This window comes from Brassica rapa, chromosome A09 (genome assembly GCF_000309985.2).
Source record: "Brassica rapa cultivar Chiifu-401-42 chromosome A09, CAAS_Brap_v3.01, whole genome shotgun sequence".
NCBI lineage: Eukaryota > Viridiplantae > Streptophyta > Magnoliopsida > Brassicales > Brassicaceae > Brassica > Brassica rapa.
The window spans coordinates 26,388,046-26,410,575 of NC_024803.2; the positions used below are offsets into that span (position 1 = coordinate 26,388,046).

Consider the following 22,530-nt stretch of genomic DNA (forward strand, 5'->3'; position numbering starts at 1 on the left):
TATCAAAACTTGCTACCATCAAAAACTTTTTTTTGATAATTCAGATATCCTGACACCTTACATAACCCGACTAACGCCTAAGTACACTTCGCAGAAAGCATCTCGGGGGTTGCCAATTTCACCCCATGTTAATTGATGGTGGCTACAAAGGGCTAATAATTCTTTCAAATAGATTATTTTTAGTTTTGTCCCAAAAAGATTTTCTAAGAAAGAAAATGACCAAAATGTTTCATTAAAGATGCAAAATACTCTTATGCTCTAAATATATAAATACAAAAAATAAAGAAAAATTTCAATTTTTTTTAATATTTTAGCTCTCATTCTAGAATTTTTGAATTTGTAAAATTTTATTTTCTCTTTTTTTAATTTGACATTTTAATTTTAGATCTTATTTTTGAATTTTTAGAATTTTGAATATTTTATTTTATTTTTAAGTTTGAAATTTTAATTTTACTTTTTTAAAATTTTTAGATCTTTGTTTTTAATTTTGTTTAGAATTTTTTGCAATTTTTTCCAATTTCATTTGAATTTTTCTGTATTTTTTTTTTAAAAAGAAAAACTGACACATCATTATTTTGACTTTTAAAATGAACATTACCGGTCGTCTATGAACATGAAAACGTTTTTGGAGGTTTATTATGATAAAAATGTCACTTTGAAGATTTAAAATGCTAGTCAAAAAAGTTCAGTGTTTAAAGTGTCAGAAAGTGATAATTTGAGTGTTTAAAATGCAATTTTCTTTTTTTTAAACAAAACATGTTGTAATTAATTAAATAGCAATGTCACTAATGTCGACATTCTCTTTTATTGAGATATGCTTCAAATTTCTCTTATATAAGGATGACAAGAAATATGCTATCACATTCAAGAACGCAAAAATGAGAAAGACTCAAAGTCCTTTCATTTTCTCTGTCACCATCGCCATCTTCCTCCTCCTCTCCATCTTCCACTTCCCCGTAGCTCTATCTCAATCCCAAAATGATTGCAAACCTGTGTCCAACAACACATGTATCGACAAAAACAAAGCATTAGATCTCAAACTTATAGCAATCTTCAGCATCCTTATCACTAGCCTTATCGGCGTTTGCCTTCCCTTCTTCGCCCGGTCCGTTCCCGCTTTTCAGCCCGAGAAATCTCACTTCCTCATCGTCAAATCATTCGCCTCTGGAATCATCCTCTCCACTGGTTTTATGCATGTCTTGCCTGATTCTTTTGATATGCTCTCGTCTCCTTGTCTTGGCGATAACCCCTGGCACAAGTTTCCTTTCACTGGCTTCGTCGCTATGATCTCCGCCATATTCACACTCATGGTTGACTCTATCACCACTAGTGTTTTCACCAAGTCTGGCAGGAAGGACTTGCGCCCTGAGGTGACGTCAGCTGAGACTCCTGACCAAGAGATAGGGCACGTGCAGGTTCACGCACCCCATCATGGCCACGGTCATGGTCTTCATCATGGCCACGGTCATGGTCTTCATCATGACGTTCGTGGAGACAATGAGAAGGAGCTTGGTTCTTCCTTACAGCTTCTGCGATATAGAGTTATTGCCATTGTTAGTATTTCTTCAATCTTTTTTTTTCTTTAAGTTCAAAAGTAAACCTCTTAACTTGATCTTGATCCATTTTTAATCTAACACTTGGGAAAATTTCTGTTGTTTTGAAAAAAAAAAAAATTAAAATACTAAAAATAGTCAGCGATTTTAGATCTACATCCGATAAGAAATGAATTAGAGTGATTAATATTCACATAATACGGCTTTAATATGTCCATTTTTCCCGCTTCTCGGGTTTGACTTTTTTTTTGTTTATTTTACTTTATTTATGAATTATAGACACAAGTATCTTTTATTTGCTCAAAAAAAAAAAGACACAAGTATCTTTGATAATATGATTTTTATTTTGCTATTTCAGTTTGAATTTAGTCTCTTTTTAGCAAATTTTTTTATCGTTTTTGACATTTTACCAAAAAAAATTAAAATAATTAGTTGGTTTATTTTATTTTCAGTAGCTTAATTTTGTTTGATATAGTTTTCCAATCGGCGGTACTGGATTGAGATTTCTTAATTTAAATGACATTTAAAAAATTGATCATAAAAATGACATAATTTAGTAGTAATATTAGACAGTTTAACTGCCTAAAATGGTTTTAGAAAATATAGTTGAAGGGTATGGGAAGTTGGACCACTCATACATCCATCAGTCTTTTTATCAATTAGTTTTATATAGTAGATTGGTGATTAGAAAATTTTCAATCCATCTTTAAATTTCTAATTATGATTTAAAATACATTTTATTTTATTCCAAATGGTAAATATTATTTCAAAGTAGAGCCTAAAAATTTGATACCTTGGAGAAAAAAAAAATCTAGCAAAACAGAGTTGATTAGTATCATGAGACTGATTGCAGCCACTGCGGCATGAGCATTGTGACAAGTGAGTAGCTGAAATGAGCAAAAATGGAACAGGTACTGGAGCTAGGAATAGTGGTGCACTCGATAGTGATAGGACTCTCTGTAGGAGCCACTAACAATACTTGCACCATCAAAGGCCTCGTCGCTGCTCTTTGTTTCCACCAAATGTTCGAAGGCATGGGTCTAGGTGGCTGCATCCTCCAGGTGAATTCATCCCTTCCATGTAACTATTTAGGTCCGGTTTAGTCATGTCCAGTATATGGCTAAAATAAGTTTCTTCAGAACTTGCTAAATCATTTGATGAGAACTTGTGAACACGCGCAGGCAGAATACGGATGGGTGAAAAAAGGGGTGATGGCTTTCTTTTTCGCGGTGACAACACCTTTTGGAGTGGCTCTAGGGATGGCATTATCTAAAACGTACAAAGAGAATAGCCCTGACTCGCTCATTACCGTTGGACTTCTCAACGCTTCCTCGGCTGGACTACTCATCTACATGGCTCTAGTCGACCTTCTCGCTGCTGATTTTATGGGACAGAAGATGCAACGGAGCATCAAACTTCAATTAAAGTCTTATGCCGCTGTTTTGCTTGGTGCCGGTGGCATGGCCGTCATGGCTAAGTGGGCTTGATCTACATCATTAATTATGGACTCATAGCATATATAGTTAATGTAACCAAAATGATACTATCCAAGTTATGTGATCAGTTGATCAAAAATTTGTTAAAATTATGACGGATTAAATATTCACTGATGCAGATGATATATATAAATAAATTTCATTCTGTTTTCTCCGTAATAATATGATTAAGAAACCTTCCTGTATAAGAATTTTTTTTGTCAACTCATTTGATTATAACAGCCTAATGGCATGTTTACAAAGAGTCGGGATTTTGGCCCAAAAGAAACTAATAAATTACAACTTTAAACCCATTTATAAAAAAAAACCGACACAACTCAAGACACGTGCTTGACTCTAGGGCTTCCAGTGACACGTATTGGACATGTGGCTTTCATGCACCAGTCGCAAGCTCCGGCACCGCTCAGCCACTGATCCACCGCTACAGTTCTTCTTCGTCTTGATTTGATTCAGTGCCAATCCATTCTCAGGTTTAGTGCCTCATCGCGATTAACAAATTTCTTCCCAAACTCGTTCTGCTTTCCACCTCAACCACAATTTTCCGACCAGAGATTCCACTTTCACCGATGATTAAAACCAAGGAGGATTTAGTCAGCTTGAGAAAAGAACAATTGTTGGACCGTTGTAAACGCCAACTCTTCTTGATCTCTTTCAAGATGACTGCAGAACTCCATTAAATCCAATCAGTTCCCATACAGAGATGCTTTCTTCAAACGCCATATATAGCTATAATAGAGAAAGACTGATTCTCTTGAGAAGTGATTTAGATGAATCAGTAAGAGAAAATATCCGATCAGTAGCCAACGGGATTCAGTTAAAATCTGCGGAAAGCACTTTGATCATTCTCCATCGAAGATAGAAGAATAGCTTGCAGATTAGCTTCAAGGAAGAACCGAGAAGACACAACAAAATCGCCACAGCGAAGAACAACATCGGCTAACCCGAAAGAAAAGTTCGATCGATTGATCGAAAGTAATTTACAAACAAAAAATCTGATCTAATGAAAGATCAGAACTTTAGACCAAAAAACTTGATCTCTTCTCTTTCCCTGTGAAAGATTTTAGTGAGAGAATATGAAGAAGAGAGAGAGAGAGCATACAGATTATTAGCAAATCTTCATTATTTAAAATAATTAATTACTATATATATCATAAGTAATATATAATAAATAGTCACCTTGCTTTAGTTAATATCAAATGATATTATATAGTTGGTATTAAATGTTTCTAGTGAGATATAAAAATCGAATTGAACCAACATGTTTTTCAATTTCAATGTGAGGCTGACACGTATGACTAAGTAACTACCTAATTGATTGACACATAAACAAAGAGTTTTTAATTATTACAAAATTGAGGTTACATCTTTTCAAATGTTCCTCAATTAATATATAGGGGATTTAGTACTATATAGAGTCTATTTAGAGTATTTACAGGTTCAGAGACGATTTGGAGGAATGTGGTAATTTTGGTGTCTTTTCTAGCCTTTTGATGTGCAGAGCTACACAAACGCGTCATATGTTTAGCTATGTTTGGAAACCTTTCCACCATTAGATTGAGCCCATCTTTTGACACAAGATAGAGATTTGAGTTAGATTTCTAATGCCACCGGTTTGAGGTCAATCAGCATCCTGTAGCAGAAGTTATGTCTGTTTTATTGAAGTGTGGTCAGTCTGCCTCGCGAGAGGAAGCTGTCGAGGAGATGAAGGACTTTCGATCGATAACACAGCATTGGTGTCGATCGACAGTGATGCCAGAACGTGGGCCAAGCATATTTCAAGACCGATTAAAACCCAGAAGCCACACAAAGTTACCAAAATACATTCAGGCTTAGGTGCTACCAACTGGGTAATCTAGAGGCCATCTACTTGTGAGGTATGTATGAATACTTCATCCTACATTTACTTGATAAAGGAAGGGAAAAAATTCATCTTGCTGGTGAGAGAGGATGCATGTTGGCCAAATATGTAGATGGTATGATGAACTTAGCTTTTAGCGTTGATCATAGAGGATTGGTTCACAACTATCATGCTTTTACTTGTGAATATGTTGATCAGATGTATCGCATGATTACTAGTTTGGCACTCTCTGGCCAGCGGAGTTACGATAAACCTGAGATTTTTATGTCTTTATTGGGAAGAATAGATCGCAACGTCTCATATGATTGATGGTGCTTCGCAATAATAGAACCAATGTTTGTAGTCTCCATATATGGATCAAGAACACGATGGAAATGCGATCGTTGTTTCTGGCAATGTGCAGCTTGGGACTTCTGCAATGAAACTCATTTGACTGCTCGTGACTGGCCAATTGAAGATTAGTTGTGTGTTTATGAGTTATGACATGTAATTTTTGTCTATTTTTACTAAGTTTATGTAAAATACATTTCATAATGTAATGTCTCTACTCTTCCTCTATAAAATTATCTCTGTTTATTTTAACTTCAATAAATATATCAACAAATCACTGTATCCCAAATAGAACATATTGCCAATGTAAAAGATACAATCAAAATTAGTTGAACTTTTATTAAGTTGTACAATTACTAAAAGTGCGACTTGGTTAAAGTTTTATTAAGTTGCACTGTAAACCAAATGTTTACAGTTACACCAACTTTTACTAATTTTTCAGAAGTTATGGAAAAATTGATCTGAATTTTATGGATCGGGTCTAGATAGTCCACGACATGCCTTTAGTTGGATTGTAATAAGCAGGTTTCTTTTGGTTTCGTGGTCTTTTACCTATTTTTTAGATTTTAATAAAGTTTTATTTAAATAATTTTTTGGGCAGAAGTAGTAGATAATTTGTTTTTCGGGCAGGAGCACTGGAGCAATTGATTCTTTACATTTTGTATTGACTCTAGGTATTAACTCTTTTCCAAGCTGGGGATGAGTCTTTGTTTTTATGGGCATGTCGTTCTCTTTGGGTCTTTGAGCTATTGGGTCGGATTTTTAAACCGGATTTGGAACGGGATGAAATCAGCCTTCAAAAGGAATTGAAGGAATGTGATGACAGATATGTTGGAAGAATTGTATTGCACTCATATCTTGTTCAATGAACATAGTATCATAACCTAATTAATTATATGAGAATATTATGCTAGTAATTACAGAATTCATAATTCTATTTAATTGGGGTATGATTTTAGGAAACGATGCGCACCACAGACATTCAGAAGCTTGGCGTGATACCGATTTAAACACAGCCGAAGATTAGTGTTAGTTATTTTATTTATGCTCTATATATGCCTGCCCATAACAAGGGAGCTCTTAGAATGTAGAAGCTTCACATGAGCTTCCCTTTTTAGTAAAATTGATACGAAGCAGAGAGTTAGAGAGAGAAAGTAGATCTGTCTTTAGGTCCGGCGTACGGCCGGCGCGTGAGCGAGCGTGCCGTCGCCGGAACCCTTTGTTCTTCCGAGAGAGATAATCCTCATGTTTCTCTTTCGCCTCCTCTTCCTGATCGCCTTGTCGGAGCTCTGGTCCAGTCCCCATCTGTCGGTGAAAACTCGGGGAGTGAATCGACATCCTTGGTGGAGCTATGGATGGAGTAAAGAAGCGTTCGTGTGGAGGGTTTGGTGGGGTGAAGTCGGTTTGTCAGTTTAGGTTGCGTTTCCGGGAGGTGGAGGCTTCTACAGCTTCATCGCCGCCGGCCTTGTTTCCGGGAGGTGGAGGCTTCTTAAGCTCTGCTATCGCCGGCTCTAGTCTCCGGGGGGGGGGGGGGGGGGTGAAGGCGTTCCTTGCCTTGCGTCGCCGGCTCTGGGTTCCCTAGTTCCGTTTTAGGGTATGTTTTTTTTATCTTGGGTTTGTCTTAGGTTATGTGGTTTTGGGCTGGATTTGATGGAGGAGCTTCGTCTTAGGACGATTGAAGCCCTCTGGTGTTTAAGGTTGATGTCTCGGCGAAGTTTTCTTCCCAATTCTGGTGATGCATGGAGGCGGATGAGATCTCGGTCTACCGATTGATTCTCTCCTATATTGAACACACTTGGGTGGAAAGGGTTTGCGATCATGAGTTTGTGGAGGTAGTGAGTGCTGTCTTGTCCTGGTGAATCGTCGGGTGTTCACCGGCGGTGACTTGAAGCGGGGTTGAGGCCGCGGATCGAAGCGGCGGCGCCGCATTTAGTGTTGTTGCTAGGGCTGCCTTGAGTGGGCCTGGTGTATGTATGTGGGCCTAAATTGAATGATTTAGGTTTTGTAATATTCTGAGCTTGGCCCTTTAATCAAACAAATTTTACAAGGAAAAAAAAAACAAGGGAGCTCCACTGTTGATGTCACTGAACACTGAAGAATGTCTACAGTAGAAAAGTGATAGTTTATTTGAACTTTTATTTAATGCCAAAGAAAATGATTATTAACAACGTTTTAGAATATTTTTTACCAAGATAATGCTACTATATCTACTAGGTAAGAGCATTCCTAACATAGTATTTTTTTGAGTTTCTTGAGACTTCATATGATAAATTTTAAATATACCCAATTATTATTATATTTTTATTTTAAGTATTTTTATATAAAAGATATACCATGGTTGAAAATGCTCTTATAATAATTATAAGAAATACTTAAATCTCTACAGAAAAACTTTAATCAAAATAGGCTTCGGCTCGTATTGGGCTTCTCGTAACTCCACAAAGGCTTATGAATATGGGATATAACTTTGATAAACGATGTTCAAAATTCAAACGATTGTGCTTGGTACGGGATAGGGATAGACACATTTATCACAAAAAGAAGTTCAGTTTGGGTCTAGATCCTACTAATTATCCAAGCGAAATTTATATCTCCAGAACTAAAAATGTTCTAGGAAACCAGAACCAAACTAAAAACAAATAAATATCCAAATTTCTATAGTACATTTATTTATTTATAAATATTGATTATATTTAGTTTAAAATAACTAAAAAATAATATTTATAAACTGAAATAACCAGAAAACCCGATTTATCATAATAATTTTATCTAAAATATTTAAAATTATCCGAATTATCTATTTTTTGAAAACTTAAAAATTCTGATATTTAATAAAAATCTGAATTTTTTAATTTTTTTTTAACTCGAATTAATCTAAAAATAAAAAAAATCATCTCAGATATTAGTTGGTTCCTCACTTTGTTACCTGAACCACTGGAAGCGAACCGAATTTTGTAAATACTGAAATGGATTCTATACCTATATAACCAAATAATCAAATCGGAATTGAGAACGGAATGCCCATAGCTAATGGGGCGTTTATCCATTGACTTGCCTTTTCTTTCTACAAAGTAAACAAGAAACTTTTAATGGTTTCGTGGTTCGTTCATGCTGGATTTTAAACTATTAACCTAAGGGGCGGCGGTTCGAAACTTGTGAATTTAGGGTTCTTTTAAAATTCCCTCTTTAAACAATTGCAATTCGCCTCCTTCTCTCTCTCTCTCTCGAGTCTCGATCCTCTAAAAGATCTCGACCTCCAATGAAGAGACGGCGTAAAGCCAGAGTAAACTCTGAAGCACCCGACGACCAATCAGCGGCGGAGTTCTCCTTCTCTCTCACCAGAGTCGCCGTCAGCCAAATCTGCCTCTCCGTTGGATACACATCAACCGATACCTCCTCCACCCTCAACACTCTGACCCTAATCACCACCAAGTTCTTGCAATCCATCGCCGAACTCGCCGCGTCGTTCTCAAACTCAGCTAATCGCACGGAGGCTAACCTCTTCGACATCGTCAATGGTCTCCACGATACCGCTCTATCTACTTCCGATTGTTTTCCCGGCGGATCCACGTTGCACAACACCGAATCGCTCTGCCTGATCAAATCAGCTGTTCTCCGTAACCTCTCCGATTTCGTCGCATCCGCCTTTGAGATCCCTTTCGCAAAGCCGTTACCCAGGCTAGAAATCAGCGGATCATACGGAGGAGATTCGACACGTACGGCTCCATCACCGGAGATGAGATCAATTCCAGCTTGGCTTCCGCCTTTCCCGGACTCTAGCCTTTACCGCGAACGATACGCGAAGGAGAGATCCGATCGTTTACCGGATTCTGTTATTGGACGTGAAACTTTTGCGGAGGCTTCCGGAGTTGAGAGTTGTAGAGGTAGAAGCGGCGGTCGTTTACCGCTGAGGAGAGCGAGTGTGAGATTTAAGGTGGAACGAGATTGGAGCAATGGCGGAGGCTCTTGTAAAAGTAATACCAGATTGGAACGGTGGCGGGATAATAAAGAAGGTGAATTTGAGGTTAAGAAGAAAATTGGAGAAGAATACATCTACTGTGCCGATATTGATGCCGGCCAGTGGGATATGTAGCACATCATCTACCCGGTGAGGGAAAAAAATTTCAAAACAAGGTCGCTTAAGGTTGGATTCGAACCCGTGTCCTATTGAGGATTGGTGCAAAATATAATGGGTTTATACCACACGAGCTGCGCCTATAGTTGTCTCGGTTCTCCTTTATCTGAGTTTATAAACGATTAATATGAAATTATTTGATTCCCTCTGTGAGCTTATTTTATATAAAGTTTCAAATCTATAAATGATAGAATTGTGTTTTTATATTTTTCAAAACAATGGAAACGAATATTGAACCTCGCAGAATTTGATTGATCTTTAGACGTTAGCCAATGTTAAACTTGGTCATAAAAATCTAAAAGATGCTTACTTTATACATTTGAAATTTGATGGACGTTACTATCAACATATATATTTCACTAGTTCTATTAAAAGGTGATTAAAATAATAGTTAGATAGTTTTATACAGGCAACTGGACTAATTTGATGTTCCAAGTTCTTATTATGTTGTCCTTTTTTAACTTATTATGTTGTCATCATTGTATACCCTCACACCCAAATGTTGATCACTCGGTTATCAAAAAAAAAAAATGTTGATCATAACAAACAATTTAGTTATTTGTTTCACTTATATCTGTTGCAGAGAAAACTTTTTTATAAACCCATAGGTTGGTGGATCGAAAATTCAAGTATATAAAGGAAAAAAAAAAGCAATATCATGTGTGTTTTCTTTCTTACCAAATTTCAAGTATTTTTTTTTTTCTAATGGCTTTTAAGCAACTTGACGACTCTAGTGTGGCATGGATAGACACATTTTCGCAGTCTTTTTCTTAACATTATTTATGTAAAGATGAAAACTAATATCAACCGTTGATGCATCAGTGAAGCAATAAAGAACGTACGCGTGGCGTTCCACTCGGCGATGGTGTGTTTGTTAACCCCACTACGATTCATATATACACAAAAACAAGTCGCCTTCCTTCTCAACATTTACTGAAACTGCCACTGTTCTCGACTCGCCGATCTCGGTGGTGTCATTTTCTCCCGGCGGATATTCTCATCCGAAACCTCCGGTAGCGATTCACTGAGCTTATACACAACATGCCGGTGGTTTCTCTTGCTAAGATTGCTGCTTCCCCGGCCGTGACGGCGGGAGATTTCACCGTTCGCGTTCCTTGCATTTACGGGAAACGACTCTTGTCCAATCGCGTCTCCTTGCGTCGGAGCTCTGTAAGTCATCGCGTGAGAAGCGAATTGCAGAGTCCCCGCGTCCTTGGCTCCGTCACAGGTTTTCGAAAATCCGACGTTTGATTCTCTTGTTACGTCGATGTTGATTTGCGTTTTCTTTCGTGTATTTATAGATTTATCGTTGGATAATTCCGTCGAGAATGGTCACCTTCCCAAGGGAGATTCGTGGGCTGTACACAAGTTCGGAGGGACCTGTGTTGGCAACTCTGAGAGGATCAAAGATGTTGCTGATGTTGTAGTTAACGATGGATCCTCGAGGAAGCTGGTGGTTGTTTCTGCAATGGCGAAGGTTACCGATATGATGTATGATCTCATCCACAGAGCACAGTCTCGGGATGATTCTTACCTCTCTGCTTTGGATGCTGTTCTTGAAAAGCACCGAGCAACGGCTCTTGAGTTGCTTGATGGAGATGAACTCGCCAGTTTCTCGGCTCGGTTGCATAATGATATAAACAATCTCAAAGCTATGCTCCGTGCCATTTACATAGGTACAGATGGTCTTCTGTGTATAAAGTAATTGAATTTGTTTTGTGTATGTTCTTCTGAAATAGTTTTTCTCTTGTATCTCTCTAGCTGGTCATGCAACAGAATCTTTCTCGGACTTCGTTGTGGGTCATGGAGAGTTGTGGTCTGCTCAGATGTTAGCTGCTGTTGTGAGAAAGGTATGAGTGTCATATATGATATGCTGCTTGTAAGTCCTAAGAGGGATGAACTTCTATTTATCTTCTCATCATATGCTTGTGTTTGTTTTGATCATAGAGTGGATTGGACTGCACATGGATGGATGCAAGGGATGTCCTTGTTGTTGTTCCTAATAGCTCTAGTCAAGTTGATCCTGACTTTGCGGAATCAGAAAAGAGATTGGAAAAGTGGTTTTCTCAGAACTCGGCGGCAAAGATTATCATCGCAACTGGATTCATAGCCAGTACACCGGAGAACATTCCAACGACTCTCAAGAGGGATGGGAGTGACTTCTCTGCAGCTATAATGGGTGCTCTGTTTAGATCTCACCAACTCACAATCTGGACAGATGTTGATGGTGTATACAGTGCAGATCCAAGAAAAGGTATGTGGAACAACTACATTTTGCAAGATAAGGACTAGTTTTTCAGCCGTGACAGGGATTTTTATCAGTTTCTTTTCTCTATTGTTAGGCTGACAAAGATGATTATATATGCAGTTAGTGACGCCGTTATACTGAAGACTCTTTCATATCAAGAGGCCTGGGAAATGGTAAATTTGCAACCTCGTACATTTTTTTTGATGCCTTATTTTCCATAGTCATTTTACTACTCCCTAACGTGCGTGTTCATGTGCCTGTGCAGTCTTACTTTGGAGCTAACGTTTTACATCCTAGGACCATCATTCCAGTTATGAAATATGACATTCCAATTGTTATAAGGAATATCTTCAACCTCTCTGCCCCTGGGACAATGATATGTCGGCAGATTGAAGATGAAGATGGATATAAACTAGACGCTCCTGTCAAAGGGTTTGCGACGATTGACAATTTGGCTCTTGTGAACGTAGAAGGGTGAGCTGATTGTGGATATTGTGTTACACACTCGGTTCTTAGTGTTTATTATATCAACGTTGTGTTCTCTTTGCAGAACTGGAATGGCTGGTGTACCTGGTACTGCCAGTGCCATTTTTTCTGCTGTCAAGGAAGTTGGGGCCAATGTGATTATGATTTCACAGGTATATGGTTTATTATCTTTTCTGCAGATTTATCGATTTGTTTTCGCTTGTCAATTGTGTGTTCTTAGTAGTATTACATAAGTGCAGGCTAGTAGCGAGCATTCTGTGTGCTTTGCTGTACCTGAGAAGGAAGTGAAAGCCGTTTCTGAAGCATTGAACTCACGATTTCGTCAAGCTTTAGCTGGTGGACGCCTTTCCCAGGTGCCCTAAATCTCTGTGTGTTTTCAGAAGATAGCAACTTGCTATTCTTTCGACCTTTGTTGTAAATGATCGCATGTTCAGGGCCCTATAGAAAGCAGCAGGATCTTGTTTATGCATCACCTAATTTTCTCAAACTGTGGCTTTTCTTTTCAGATTGAAATTATCCCTAATTGTAGCATCTTAGCAGCAGTTGGCCAGAAAATGGCGAGCACCCCTGGCGTTTCTGCCACCTTTTTCAATGCGCTGGCAAAGGTAAATTAAGTGTGTTTGTAGAACATCCATCTCTCTGCTAAGAAGCTTTGTTGATAGAATGCTTGCCCTAATACCTGCAGGCCAATATCAACATCCGTGCTATAGCTCAAGGTTGCTCCGAGTTCAACATTACCGTGGTCGTCAAACGTGAAGATTGCATTAGAGCATTAAGAGCAGTGCACTCAAGATTCTACCTTTCGAGAACCACATTGGCAGTGGGAATCGTAGGACCGGGTTTAATCGGTGGAACCTTACTTGATCAGATTAGAGATCAGGTGAGTAGCTGTGTGAGACTATTGTGGCATACTTATCAAGGTTCAAGCTAACTCATCTTTCAAAATAATTTTACAGGCTGCAGTGCTAAAAGAAGAGTTTAAGATTGACTTGCGTGTTATAGGGATCACTGGCTCAAGTAAAATGTTGCTGAGTGAATCGTAAGTCAATGAACTTGTTAGAGTGCTTGTAGGTGAGTTGCCTTGCTGTTTTTTCCTTACACAATCATAATCTTCTAGGGGAATCGACTTATCAAGATGGAGAGAATTTATGAAGGAAGAGGGAGAGTCGGCTAACATTGAGAAGTTCACCCAATATGTGAAGGGAAATCATTTCATTCCAAACTCTGTTATCGTTGATTGTACGGCTGATGCTGATATTGCAAGCAGTTATTACGACTGGTTGCTGAGAGGAATTCATGTGGTCACCCCGAACAAGAAGGCTAACTCAGGACCACTTGATCAGGTAAGTGTTAGATATTTGATTAAATCACTGTTCAATAGGAAGCTACAGATCTTTTCTTGTTGAGGTTCAATGGTTCGATGATCAGAGAGACTAGTTGGTAACACTCTCCCCTGTGAATGCAGTATCTAAAGATAAGAGATCTTCAAAGAAAATCGTACACACATTACTTCTATGAAGCAACCGTTGGAGCTGGTCTTCCAATTATCAGCACTTTACGTGGTCTTCTCGAGACAGGGGATAAAATACTGCGCATTGAGGGAATTTTCAGGTATCTCCTGTTCGGCTTGGTACCGCAACAAGTTGTTTAGATACAAGAGAATATGCTGGCTTTGTCGTTTTTTTCACCTTCAACTAAACTCTTGGTTTGATGCCTTGCTGCAGTGGGACTTTAAGTTACCTTTTCAACAATTTTGTGGGCAACAGAAGCTTCAGTGATGTTGTAGCAGAAGCAAAGCAGGCAGGTTTCACAGAGCCAGATCCACGAGATGATCTATCTGGAACAGATGTCGCCAGAAAAGTAGGGTTTCTTGTCCTCAAATCAAGTCAATGCACCTATGTTGGACCAATTAAATAATAGGGAATTTTCTTGTATATGATACTTCTTCAGGTGACGATTCTTGCAAGAGAATCAGGATTAAAACTGGATCTTGACAGCCTTCCAGTCCAGAGTCTTGTGCCAAAGCCTCTACAAGTAAGTCTCTGTATAATCACACAATAAACCCATAAGGACAATCCTTTCGACGTAATCAATATTCCATTGTTGATCACAGGCTTGTGCATCAGCGGAAGAGTTCATGCAAAAGCTACCTCAGTTTGACGAGGAATTGTCCAAACAAAGACAAGAGGCTGAAGCAGCAGGAGAGGTAAGTAGTGCCTCCTAGCAAAACTCATTTTAAAACACCAATATGCACCATCTCGAAAAGAACTCATTCCCGAATATATTGTGTTGTGTCTGTTTTATAGGTATTGAGGTACGTCGGAGTTGTTGATGCGGTAGCAAAAAAGGGAAAAGTGGAGTTGAAACGGTACAAGAAAGATCATCCGTTTGCTCAGCTCTCGGGTGCTGATAACATCATCGCTTTCACAACCAAGCGGTACAAAGAACAGCCTTTGATTGTTCGTGGACCTGGTGCTGGTGCTCAAGTCACTGCCGGTGGAATCTTCAGTGACATTCTCCGCCTTGCTTTCTATCTAGGCGCTCCGTCTTAAGTCACGCTTTGTTTCTTTTAGGAACAAATCTAATGATCAAAACAATGTTTCTTATAAGCTAGCATCTGTTATCTGCGTTTCAGAATTTGATTCTTATAGAAGAAATCAAACTTCAATGGAATAAAACATTAAACATCCTTATCTTGGTTTTAAAAGCACACGTTTTGCGCCATGGGCAACTATGGCTATGAGCAAAACGCCTTATGCTTCTATGGCGAGGTGACATCCATAAAGTGTTTGCCATGGTGCACTTTTGGCTGAAGTTCGAGGCGCAGTAAGCCCAACAAGGCGATGCTTTGTAGATTCTTGGTGGGTACAGTAGTCTGTTAGCTTCTTGTATCTCTTCTCCTTCCTCACCTGACAGCTAAGTAGCCTTTAGGAACAACTGTTACATTTGTGGAGACAGTCTTCGAAAACTTGTTTTTTGTTTCTACTTCCAGTTTTGTTGAGGTTGTTGCTGTCTTCTTTGTTGCCATTCTTGTTGTTGTTGGCTTGTTTTGATGCGTTAGCTACTTTTTGCCATTTCTTGAGAATATATTGAGCTTTAAGATCTCTCTAACCCTGTTTGACTTCTTGGCTTCCGTGGCAAACAACAGAACAAATTGCCCTATTCTTTGTGTTGTGTGATGATGGAGATATGGTGTTCAATTACAATGATCATGATGACAACTGTAAGGTGCTCTTTAGCACGTCATGGCGCAAGGCTCTAACCATTTAGCCTCGGAGCCTCCTATGAAATAAGGGCTTTTGGCTGGAATTAAAAATAAAAAGATGGTTTTATACAACAAAAACACTGCTTCCACATGATTTCAACCCAACAGAAACAAAAATTTAGCTTCAGAAACATATCTCAATCTGAAACTTCGGACAAAAACTTGTTCTACTTCCCGAAGACTATAAACTAGGTTGAAACACTGTTTTCAAACCAATCTGAGACACGATTCAGTTTAACCTAAAGATCATTCTGTGGAGGATCTAATAGTAGTCATCAGGGTTGTCTTTGCTTTGAATGAGGGGGACACCATCTTCTCTCCATTTAATCCGCTCTTCGCAAATGGCAGCAACCACCTCCACATACAGTTTGTGTTCCTAACCCCAAAAGAAGCAAATGAAATCTTCGAAATTGTTGAACCTAAATGCTCAAAATGTATTTATCTTAGTAGTGGGTACCTCATCAAGAACCCTTTTAGCCAACTCCTCTGGTGTATCATTAGCAACCACACGGACAGCACTTTGAGCAAGTATCCTCCCCGTGTCATACTCTTCATCCACAAAGTGAATGGTTGGACCTGAATACCTAACGTACGTAAAAAACCATAAGAAACCAAGTAGAAAGAAATACACAAACCGTCGTAACATTGTAACACTTACCTAGCTCCTGAGGCTAGAACAGCTTTATGCACTCTCATACCATAAAGCCCTTTACCTCCAAAAGCCGGAAGTAAAGCAGGATGGATATTCAGAATCCGTTTAGGAAAAGCTTTGACGAGCTCAGCCGGTATAAGTTTCAAATATCCAGCTAACAGAACAAAGTCTACACCATACTCCCTGTTCATTAAAGCAAATGGTTCACTCCATGGACTAATATATAAATAAGCATAGAGAGAGAGAGAGACAAGTCACAGACCTAAGAACATCCACAAGCTCTGTAGGAGAGAGTCCATCGGATGATTCTCGTTTCGGTTTTGGGAATAGTAAGACAGGAATCCCATTGCTTCTTGCATAGTCAGCACCTCCACAATCTGTATTGAAGTAACCAAAATTTCACAAATCCAAACTTGACAATGTGAAGAAGAAGAAAGAAGAAACCTTTCTTGTTAGTGACCAATAAGACAAGATCCCCTTGAACTGAACCACCAAGGCATCCCTCGTGAATCTTCTTGAAATTCGAACCACCTCCCGACACAAAGACAGCAAGCTTCTTCCTACTTATTGCTTCTTCGTCAACCTTTGCTACCGTCCGAGTAAAGGATGCAGCTTTTACAATCCGCATCGCGAATCGGTCTACAGAACTTCGCAAGGAGAAGGAGAGAACGTTCCGGGAAGGCGTTAACGGAGCAATCGGGGCTTCTCGTGGCGGCTTCGCTGGGAAGGTGAGTTGGCCTGAGAACAAAACCCGTGATACCATTCTGAAACAATCTTAAGTTCGACGGTGTAGTCGCCGGGGCTTCTGTTCTAAAACTCGGGCGGATTGACCGATTCTACGGCGTTAAATCGCTCCACGGCAGTGCTCCGTTGAGATTTTGTTAAAATCAATGTTTCTATTATAGATTTGTCATGTTTATTTGTGAAAAATCAATAAAGCAAAGCATACTCCAAAAATGAATTATGTTACAGAAAAGTTTATCGCGGCCGTGGAGAGGAATTAGGTTTTCAAGTTGAAGAAGACGAAGTGTTATTTACGCTTTTGCCCCTCTCTTAATGAAAGTTATAAAAAAATATACATAAACTTGCATGTAGCGGGGGGGGGGGGCTTCGGACCAGAGATGCTTACTGCACGGATAGCGCGTAATGAGTTTCCCAACATGGATTATTAATGAGTCTTTAGAAAACAGAATTTATAGCACACCGTTCTGTTTCATTATAATCCTAACCAGTTGATTACGCTAATGATATTTCAAATCTTTCCTTGCTAATTACAGATATGCAATTTCTTTGCTACTGAGCTTCTGCTTGCCAAACATGTAAAAGTGATCAAAGCTCTGAGAATTGCTGTGTCTTTATTGAAAGGAAACTAAGGCTCATATATAGCCGATTACAAGCAAACGTGAAAACGTGCAAACTGAAAGTTCCTAACAAAGTGGAACAACTAAAAGACTAATTCAAATAACAACTACTAGCTAGAGTATCCCTCAAACTTAGGAACTTATTCAACTAACAAAGACCTATTCGTAACACAGCCTCTCCTAAACTAAAACATCCAGTTCTAGTTTACTCCAGGAACATCACATACTCCCAACATGCCTCGCATCTTCTCGTAAGTGTCCATCTTCAAAGGCTTTGTCAAAATGTCTGCAATCTGCACATGAGTGCTGCAATGAACTAGCTCCACGACTCCATCATTAGTCAGATCCCTAAGAAAATGAAACCTCACGTCAATATGCTTACTTCTCTTGTGCATAACTGGATTCCTTGACAGCTTGATGGTAGACATGTTATCACAGTACATGACTGTGCTTTCTTCTTCCCTTTGTGCGATTCCAATGCTCTCCAAGATCCTTCTCAGCCAAACCACTTGACACGCGCAACTTGCGGCTGCCACAAACTCCGCTTCTGTTGTGGATAGAGTGACCACTGGTTGTCTCTTAGAAGACCACGAGATGGCAGCACCACTTAGGAAACATACGTAACCCGAAGTGCTTCTTCTGGTATCCAAGTCTCCCGCATAATCACTGTCTGAATAAGCTTCAAGAACGTTGCCTCCATTCTTCTTATAGTGAACACCGAGATTGATAGTACCTTTAACATACCTGAGAATTCTTTTCACGGCTCCCATGTGAGTTTGAGATGGATTCTCCATGTATCTACTGATCAGGCTGATCGCATACATCAAATCCGGTCTTGAGGCCGCCAAGTACATGAGACATCCCACCATTTGTCTGTATACAACTCCATCTGCTTTCCCACTTCCGTCTTCTTTCACCAGTTTTGTTCCTGGAACAATGGGATTTCTCACCGAGTTGCATTCTTCCAACTTGAACCTCTCCAAAATCTCTCTTGCATATCTTCTTTGACTCATGTATATGCCTGAGTCATCTTGAATTATCTCCACTCCAAGAAAATATCTCATCAGCCCCAAGTCAGTCATCTCGAATTCACTCTTCATGGCTTCTTTGAACTCTTCAATAACACTTGCTTTGTTTCCTGTAACAATCATATCGTCCACATACAGAGAAACAAGCAGAGTGTTACCTTCATCATCAACCTTGCCGAATAGTGTTGGCTCATAGGGACACTTCTCCAATCCTTTCTCTGTAAAGTAACCTTCAATGCGACTGTACCAAGCTCTAGGGGCTTGTTTGAGCCCATACAATGCCTTCTTGAGCTTGTATACTTTAACTGCTTCCTCTTTCTTCTCATACCCTTGTGGCTGATCAACATAGACTGTCTCGGTTAGTTCCCCATGCAGAAAGGCGCTCTTGACATCAAGTTGATGAATCTTCCAATTCTTTTCAGCAGCCATAGCTAGGATAGCTCTAATGGTATCCCATCTTGCTACTGGAGCAAACACTTCAGTGTAATCTATACCATATTTTTGAGCATAGCCTTTTGCAACTAACCTGGCTTTGCATTTGTCGATCTCTCCATTTTCATTCAACTTTGTCTTGTAAACCCACTTGACTCCAATAGTCTTGGAACCGTGAGGTAGCTCACATAGCTCCCATGTTTCATTGGCTTCAATAGACTCGATCTCACGATTCATCGCTTCTCTCCATTTCTTTTCTCTCACGGCATCTTCAAACAGGACAGGATCAGTTGTCTCGGTGAACATGACCAGATCTTCCAGCTCCTCTTCCCCTTCCGATAGTCCTTCCCCAGTTACATAGTCTGTCATCCATGTTGGAGCGGTTTTTGATCTCCTTTCTTGAGTGACTTCAGAAGCTTCAGCGTTGGTGCGACTGCAGTCACCAGTTTCACATCGTGGCATTCCTTCGTGTTCTGCTTCAACAGCAACTTCTTCATCCACTTCAAGCTCATTTGATCCATTCTTTTCCTCCTCTTTCCAATCCCATTCAGCATCTTCTTCAAACAGAACATCTCTGCTAGTTATGATCTTCTTCTCCACTGGATCATACAGCCGGTAGGCTTTGGATTCCTCACTTGTGCCAAACAGGACACATTTCACACTCTTATCATCAAGCTTCTTGCGCTTCTCCTTAGGAATGTGCGCATGAGCAATACATCCAAAGAGCTTGAAGTGTTCTACTGATGGTGATTGATCACTCCAAGCTTCCTCTGGTGTCATACCTTGTACGGCAGAGGTGGGGCTTCTGTTCAAGATGTGCACACTCCAGTTTGTTGCTTCTGGCCAGAACCGTTTTGGGACTTTCTTCCCAACCAACACACTGCGAACCATGTTGAGAATGGTCCTATTCTTTCTCTCAGCAACGCCGTTTTGCTGTGGCGTGTAAGCTGTGGTGAGTTGTCTCCGAATGCCACTGCTCTCACATAGCTCCTTGAACTCATTTGAATTGTACTCACCACCTCTGTCTGTCCTCAAGCACTGAATCTGCAAGCTGTTTTCTCTTTCTACACGAGCCTTAAACTTCTTAAATGCATCAATAGCCTCAGATTTAACAGAGAGAAACTCAACCCAACATTTTCTCGAGAAATCATCAATGAACGTAATGATATACCTCTTTTGGCTGTTGGACTCAGGAGTGATTGGTCCACACAGATCAGAGTGGATCAGTTGAAGCTTTTGAGAAGCTCTCCAGTTACTCTTCTTGGGAATGACTTCTCTCTGTTGCTTTCCAGTGATGCAGTTGTCACACAGCTTGCTTGGTGCCTTTATCTCAGGTAAGCCACGTACCATGCTCCCAGACTTCAGTGTCTTCAATCCTTTGTAGCTCAGATGACCATATCGACAATGCCACAAGTACGATGTGTCCTCTGTAGTAGTTTTAAAACATCTGGGTCCTTGAGACATCATCTTGGCCGTGACTACAAACATCTTGTTGGAAGTCATTTGCGTTTCCATGATTAACCCTTTGGCTGGATGATAGAGTCGACATGCTCCATCTTGTATAACAAATGAGATCCCTTTCTCTGCTAGCTGTCCAATGCTAATCAGATTGTTCTTCAACTCAGGAATGTAGTACACATTTGTTATGATGTGTGGATCACCTTTGATGAGCATTCTGACATTTCCTCTCCCCATGACATCCATCTTCGAGTTGTTACCAAGCTTAACATGATGTTTGTACTCCTCATCCAAGTCGCTGAACCATTGCTTTTCTCCACTCATGTGATTGCTACATCCAGAATCGAGAAACCACACCTGCTCTTCCTTCTTGGTCTCAGCATACGCCATCAACACCATCTCTTCAGCTTCATCAAACTCAGCATAGTTAGCCCCATTCTCCCAGTTAGGACATTCATACTGATAATGTCCTAGTTTGTGACACTTGTAGCATTCAACCAGAGCCTTATTGGGTGATCCTCTTCCTGATCTCCCTCCTCTGCCTCTGTAGGCTCCTCGGTATCCTCCTCTGCCCCGATTCCACCTTCCTCCTCTCTGTTGATCTCCTTGTTCTTCAGCAACCTTCAGAACATGCTCCTCGTTTTCTTTCTTCTTAAACTTCTGCTCATGCACCAGCAAAGAGCTTTGAAGTTCGTCAATTGAGAGGTTCCGTATGTCTTTGGACTCTTCTATCGCACACATTATGTATGTGAAGCGATCTGATAAGGTTCTTAGCACCTTTTCCACCACCTTTGAGTCTGGCATCTCTTCTCCAAGGTTTCTCATGTCATTGGCCACCGTCATGACTCTTGAGAAGTACTCGGTTACACTCTCTCCATTTTTCATTTCGAGAATCTCAAATTCTCTACGCATCCTCTGGAGCTGTGCACTCTGCACACGCTCATTCCCTTGGAACTTTGCCTTCATCGAGTCCCATAACTCCTTGGAACTGTTCTTCTGCAAGATCTGCTTTAGGATCGTCTTGTCAATGGCTGCAAACAGATAGTTTTTGACCTTGAGATCCTTGAGCTTCAGCTCCGCCAACTCTGAACGTTGTTGCCCGTTGAGTACTGTCCCTCTTGCTGGTTCTGCGAACCCTTCTTCAATGAGACTCCACCACTCTTTTGATCTCAATAGGTTCTCCATTAACATAGCCCAATGTTCGTAATCTCCATCAAACTTTGGGATGCTAAGCGTCATCTCTCTCTCTGTAGCCATAGTGTTCTCTCTCTCTCTTTTTTGTGATTTTGCTCTGATACCAAATGTAAAAGTGATCAAAGCTCTGAGAATTGCTGTGTCTTTATTGAAAGGAAACTAAGGCTCATATATAGCCGATTACAAGCAAACGTGAAAACGTGCAAACTGAAAGTTCCTAACAAAGTGGAACAACTAAAAGACTAATTCAAATAACAACTACTAGCTAGAGTATCCCTCAAACTTAGGAACTTATTCAACTAACAAAGACCTATTCGTAACAAAACAATATGTTATTATAAGAACATCTAATGGTTGGCTTCATTTTTATCTTCAAATGTTCACTTTTTTCAAAATGAAACAACATTCACTCTAATGGTTTGCTTCATTTTTTCTTTGTAAAATAAATATTTCAAATATACATCTCCACTTTACCACTAATTATTAATAACACCTTCTAGTTTCTCACCTTTACTAAATTTGCCCAACTATTTTTTTTAAGATAATCCAACATGTTCAACATTATCTTATAATAAAATTATTACACCAAACATAAATAAATAAACAAAAACATTAGATTTTATAAAGTAGTACCAAACATATGTTTTTCCCACAAGTGATCAATTAAATCGTTTCAAAGTGCGAAATGAGCTTCTTGATCTTTAATTCTTCTAAAATCGAGCAAGAAATTCTTGAAAACGAATATTCTCATGTTCTTTGATATCAACCTCTGTAGGTGGAGCTTCTCTGGCAATGTCGATTGGTGCATTAAGATCACGTTCATCCTCAATTATTAGTATAAGTTTTAAGTATATTTAATATTTTAAATTAGTATGATGAAAATAATAACTGGAATTAGAAATTAATTGGATTATATTAAAGCATGTAGTTTATTTTGGCAAAAGATAAAAATAAATAAAAGTTAAGGACCAATATGTAATTAGAAAAGTTCATCTTAAAAAATTGAAGATATGTACGGTAAATCTTCAAATTTG

General features: G+C 39.4%; 4 protein-coding genes across 4 annotated transcripts; 3 read left to right on the plus strand and 1 right to left on the minus strand.

Annotated features, from left to right (window-relative positions):
• The first annotated feature begins 398 nt into the window (after positions 1–398).
• LOC103840258 (probable zinc transporter 10) lies at positions 399–7,622 on the plus strand. The gene is made up of 3 exons (XM_033279777.1): positions 399–1,553; positions 2,465–2,614; positions 2,735–7,622. Exons 1-3 carry the CDS (start codon positions 780–782, stop codon positions 3,038–3,040), a joined length of 1,230 nt encoding a protein of 409 aa, XP_033135668.1. The 5' UTR covers positions 399–779; the 3' UTR covers positions 3,041–7,622.
• A 242-nt stretch (positions 7,623–7,864) lies between these two features.
• On the plus strand, positions 7,865–9,581 carry LOC103840259 (transcription initiation factor TFIID subunit 8). Its single transcript, XM_009116757.3, has one exon. The coding sequence runs from the start codon at positions 8,497–8,499 to the stop codon at positions 9,328–9,330; it is 834 nt and encodes a 277-aa protein (XP_009115005.1). The 5' UTR covers positions 7,865–8,496; the 3' UTR covers positions 9,331–9,581.
• A 553-nt stretch (positions 9,582–10,134) lies between these two features.
• On the plus strand, positions 10,135–14,799 carry LOC103840260 (bifunctional aspartokinase/homoserine dehydrogenase 1, chloroplastic). Its single transcript, XM_009116758.3, has 17 exons — positions 10,135–10,600; positions 10,674–11,048; positions 11,134–11,222; positions 11,320–11,626; positions 11,741–11,793; positions 11,886–12,094; positions 12,171–12,258; positions 12,346–12,459; positions 12,613–12,711; positions 12,792–12,986; positions 13,063–13,145; positions 13,224–13,449; positions 13,572–13,717; positions 13,831–13,966; positions 14,057–14,140; positions 14,220–14,312; positions 14,413–14,799. The coding sequence occupies exons 1-17, from the start codon at positions 10,414–10,416 to the stop codon at positions 14,656–14,658; spliced, it is 2,730 nt and encodes a 909-aa protein (XP_009115006.1). The 5' UTR covers positions 10,135–10,413; the 3' UTR covers positions 14,659–14,799.
• A 592-nt stretch (positions 14,800–15,391) lies between these two features.
• LOC103840262 (phosphoribosylglycinamide formyltransferase, chloroplastic) lies at positions 15,392–17,078 on the minus strand. Its single transcript, XM_009116759.3, has 5 exons — positions 16,468–17,078; positions 16,286–16,400; positions 16,030–16,206; positions 15,829–15,955; positions 15,392–15,747 (listed from the first exon to the last, which is right to left on the minus strand). The coding sequence occupies exons 1-5, from the start codon at positions 16,784–16,786 to the stop codon at positions 15,634–15,636; spliced, it is 852 nt and encodes a 283-aa protein (XP_009115007.1). The 5' UTR covers positions 16,787–17,078; the 3' UTR covers positions 15,392–15,633.
• Between the last annotated feature and the right edge of the window lie 5,452 nt (positions 17,079–22,530).

Excerpts from the sequence above, each read along its gene's own strand:
- LOC103840262 (XM_009116759.3), bottom strand. The coding sequence starts at position 16,786 with ATGGTATCACGGGTTTTGTTCTCAGGCCAACTCACCTTCCCAGCGAAG. Across the intron at positions 16,401-16,467 it reads ATTGGTCACTAACAAGAAAG|ATTGTGGAGGTGCTGACTAT; the intron begins GTTTCTTCTTTC and ends ACTTCAATACAG. Across the intron at positions 16,207-16,285 it reads GAGCTTGTGGATGTTCTTAG|GGAGTATGGTGTAGACTTTG; the intron begins GTCTGTGACTTG and ends TTTAATGAACAG.
- LOC103840259 (XM_009116757.3), top strand. The coding sequence starts at position 8,497 with ATGAAGAGACGGCGTAAAGCCAGAGTAAACTCTGAAGCACCCGACGAC.
- LOC103840260 (XM_009116758.3), top strand. The coding sequence starts at position 10,414 with ATGCCGGTGGTTTCTCTTGCTAAGATTGCTGCTTCCCCGGCCGTGACG. Across the intron at positions 11,794-11,885 it reads ATCAAGAGGCCTGGGAAATG|TCTTACTTTGGAGCTAACGT; the intron begins GTAAATTTGCAA and ends GTGCCTGTGCAG. Across the intron at positions 13,450-13,571 it reads ACTCAGGACCACTTGATCAG|TATCTAAAGATAAGAGATCT; the intron begins GTAAGTGTTAGA and ends CTGTGAATGCAG.
- LOC103840258 (XM_033279777.1), top strand. The coding sequence starts at position 780 with ATGTCACTAATGTCGACATTCTCTTTTATTGAGATATGCTTCAAATTT. Across the intron at positions 1,554-2,464 it reads GATATAGAGTTATTGCCATT|GTACTGGAGCTAGGAATAGT; the intron begins GTTAGTATTTCT and ends AAAATGGAACAG. Across the intron at positions 2,615-2,734 it reads TAGGTGGCTGCATCCTCCAG|GCAGAATACGGATGGGTGAA; the intron begins GTGAATTCATCC and ends GAACACGCGCAG.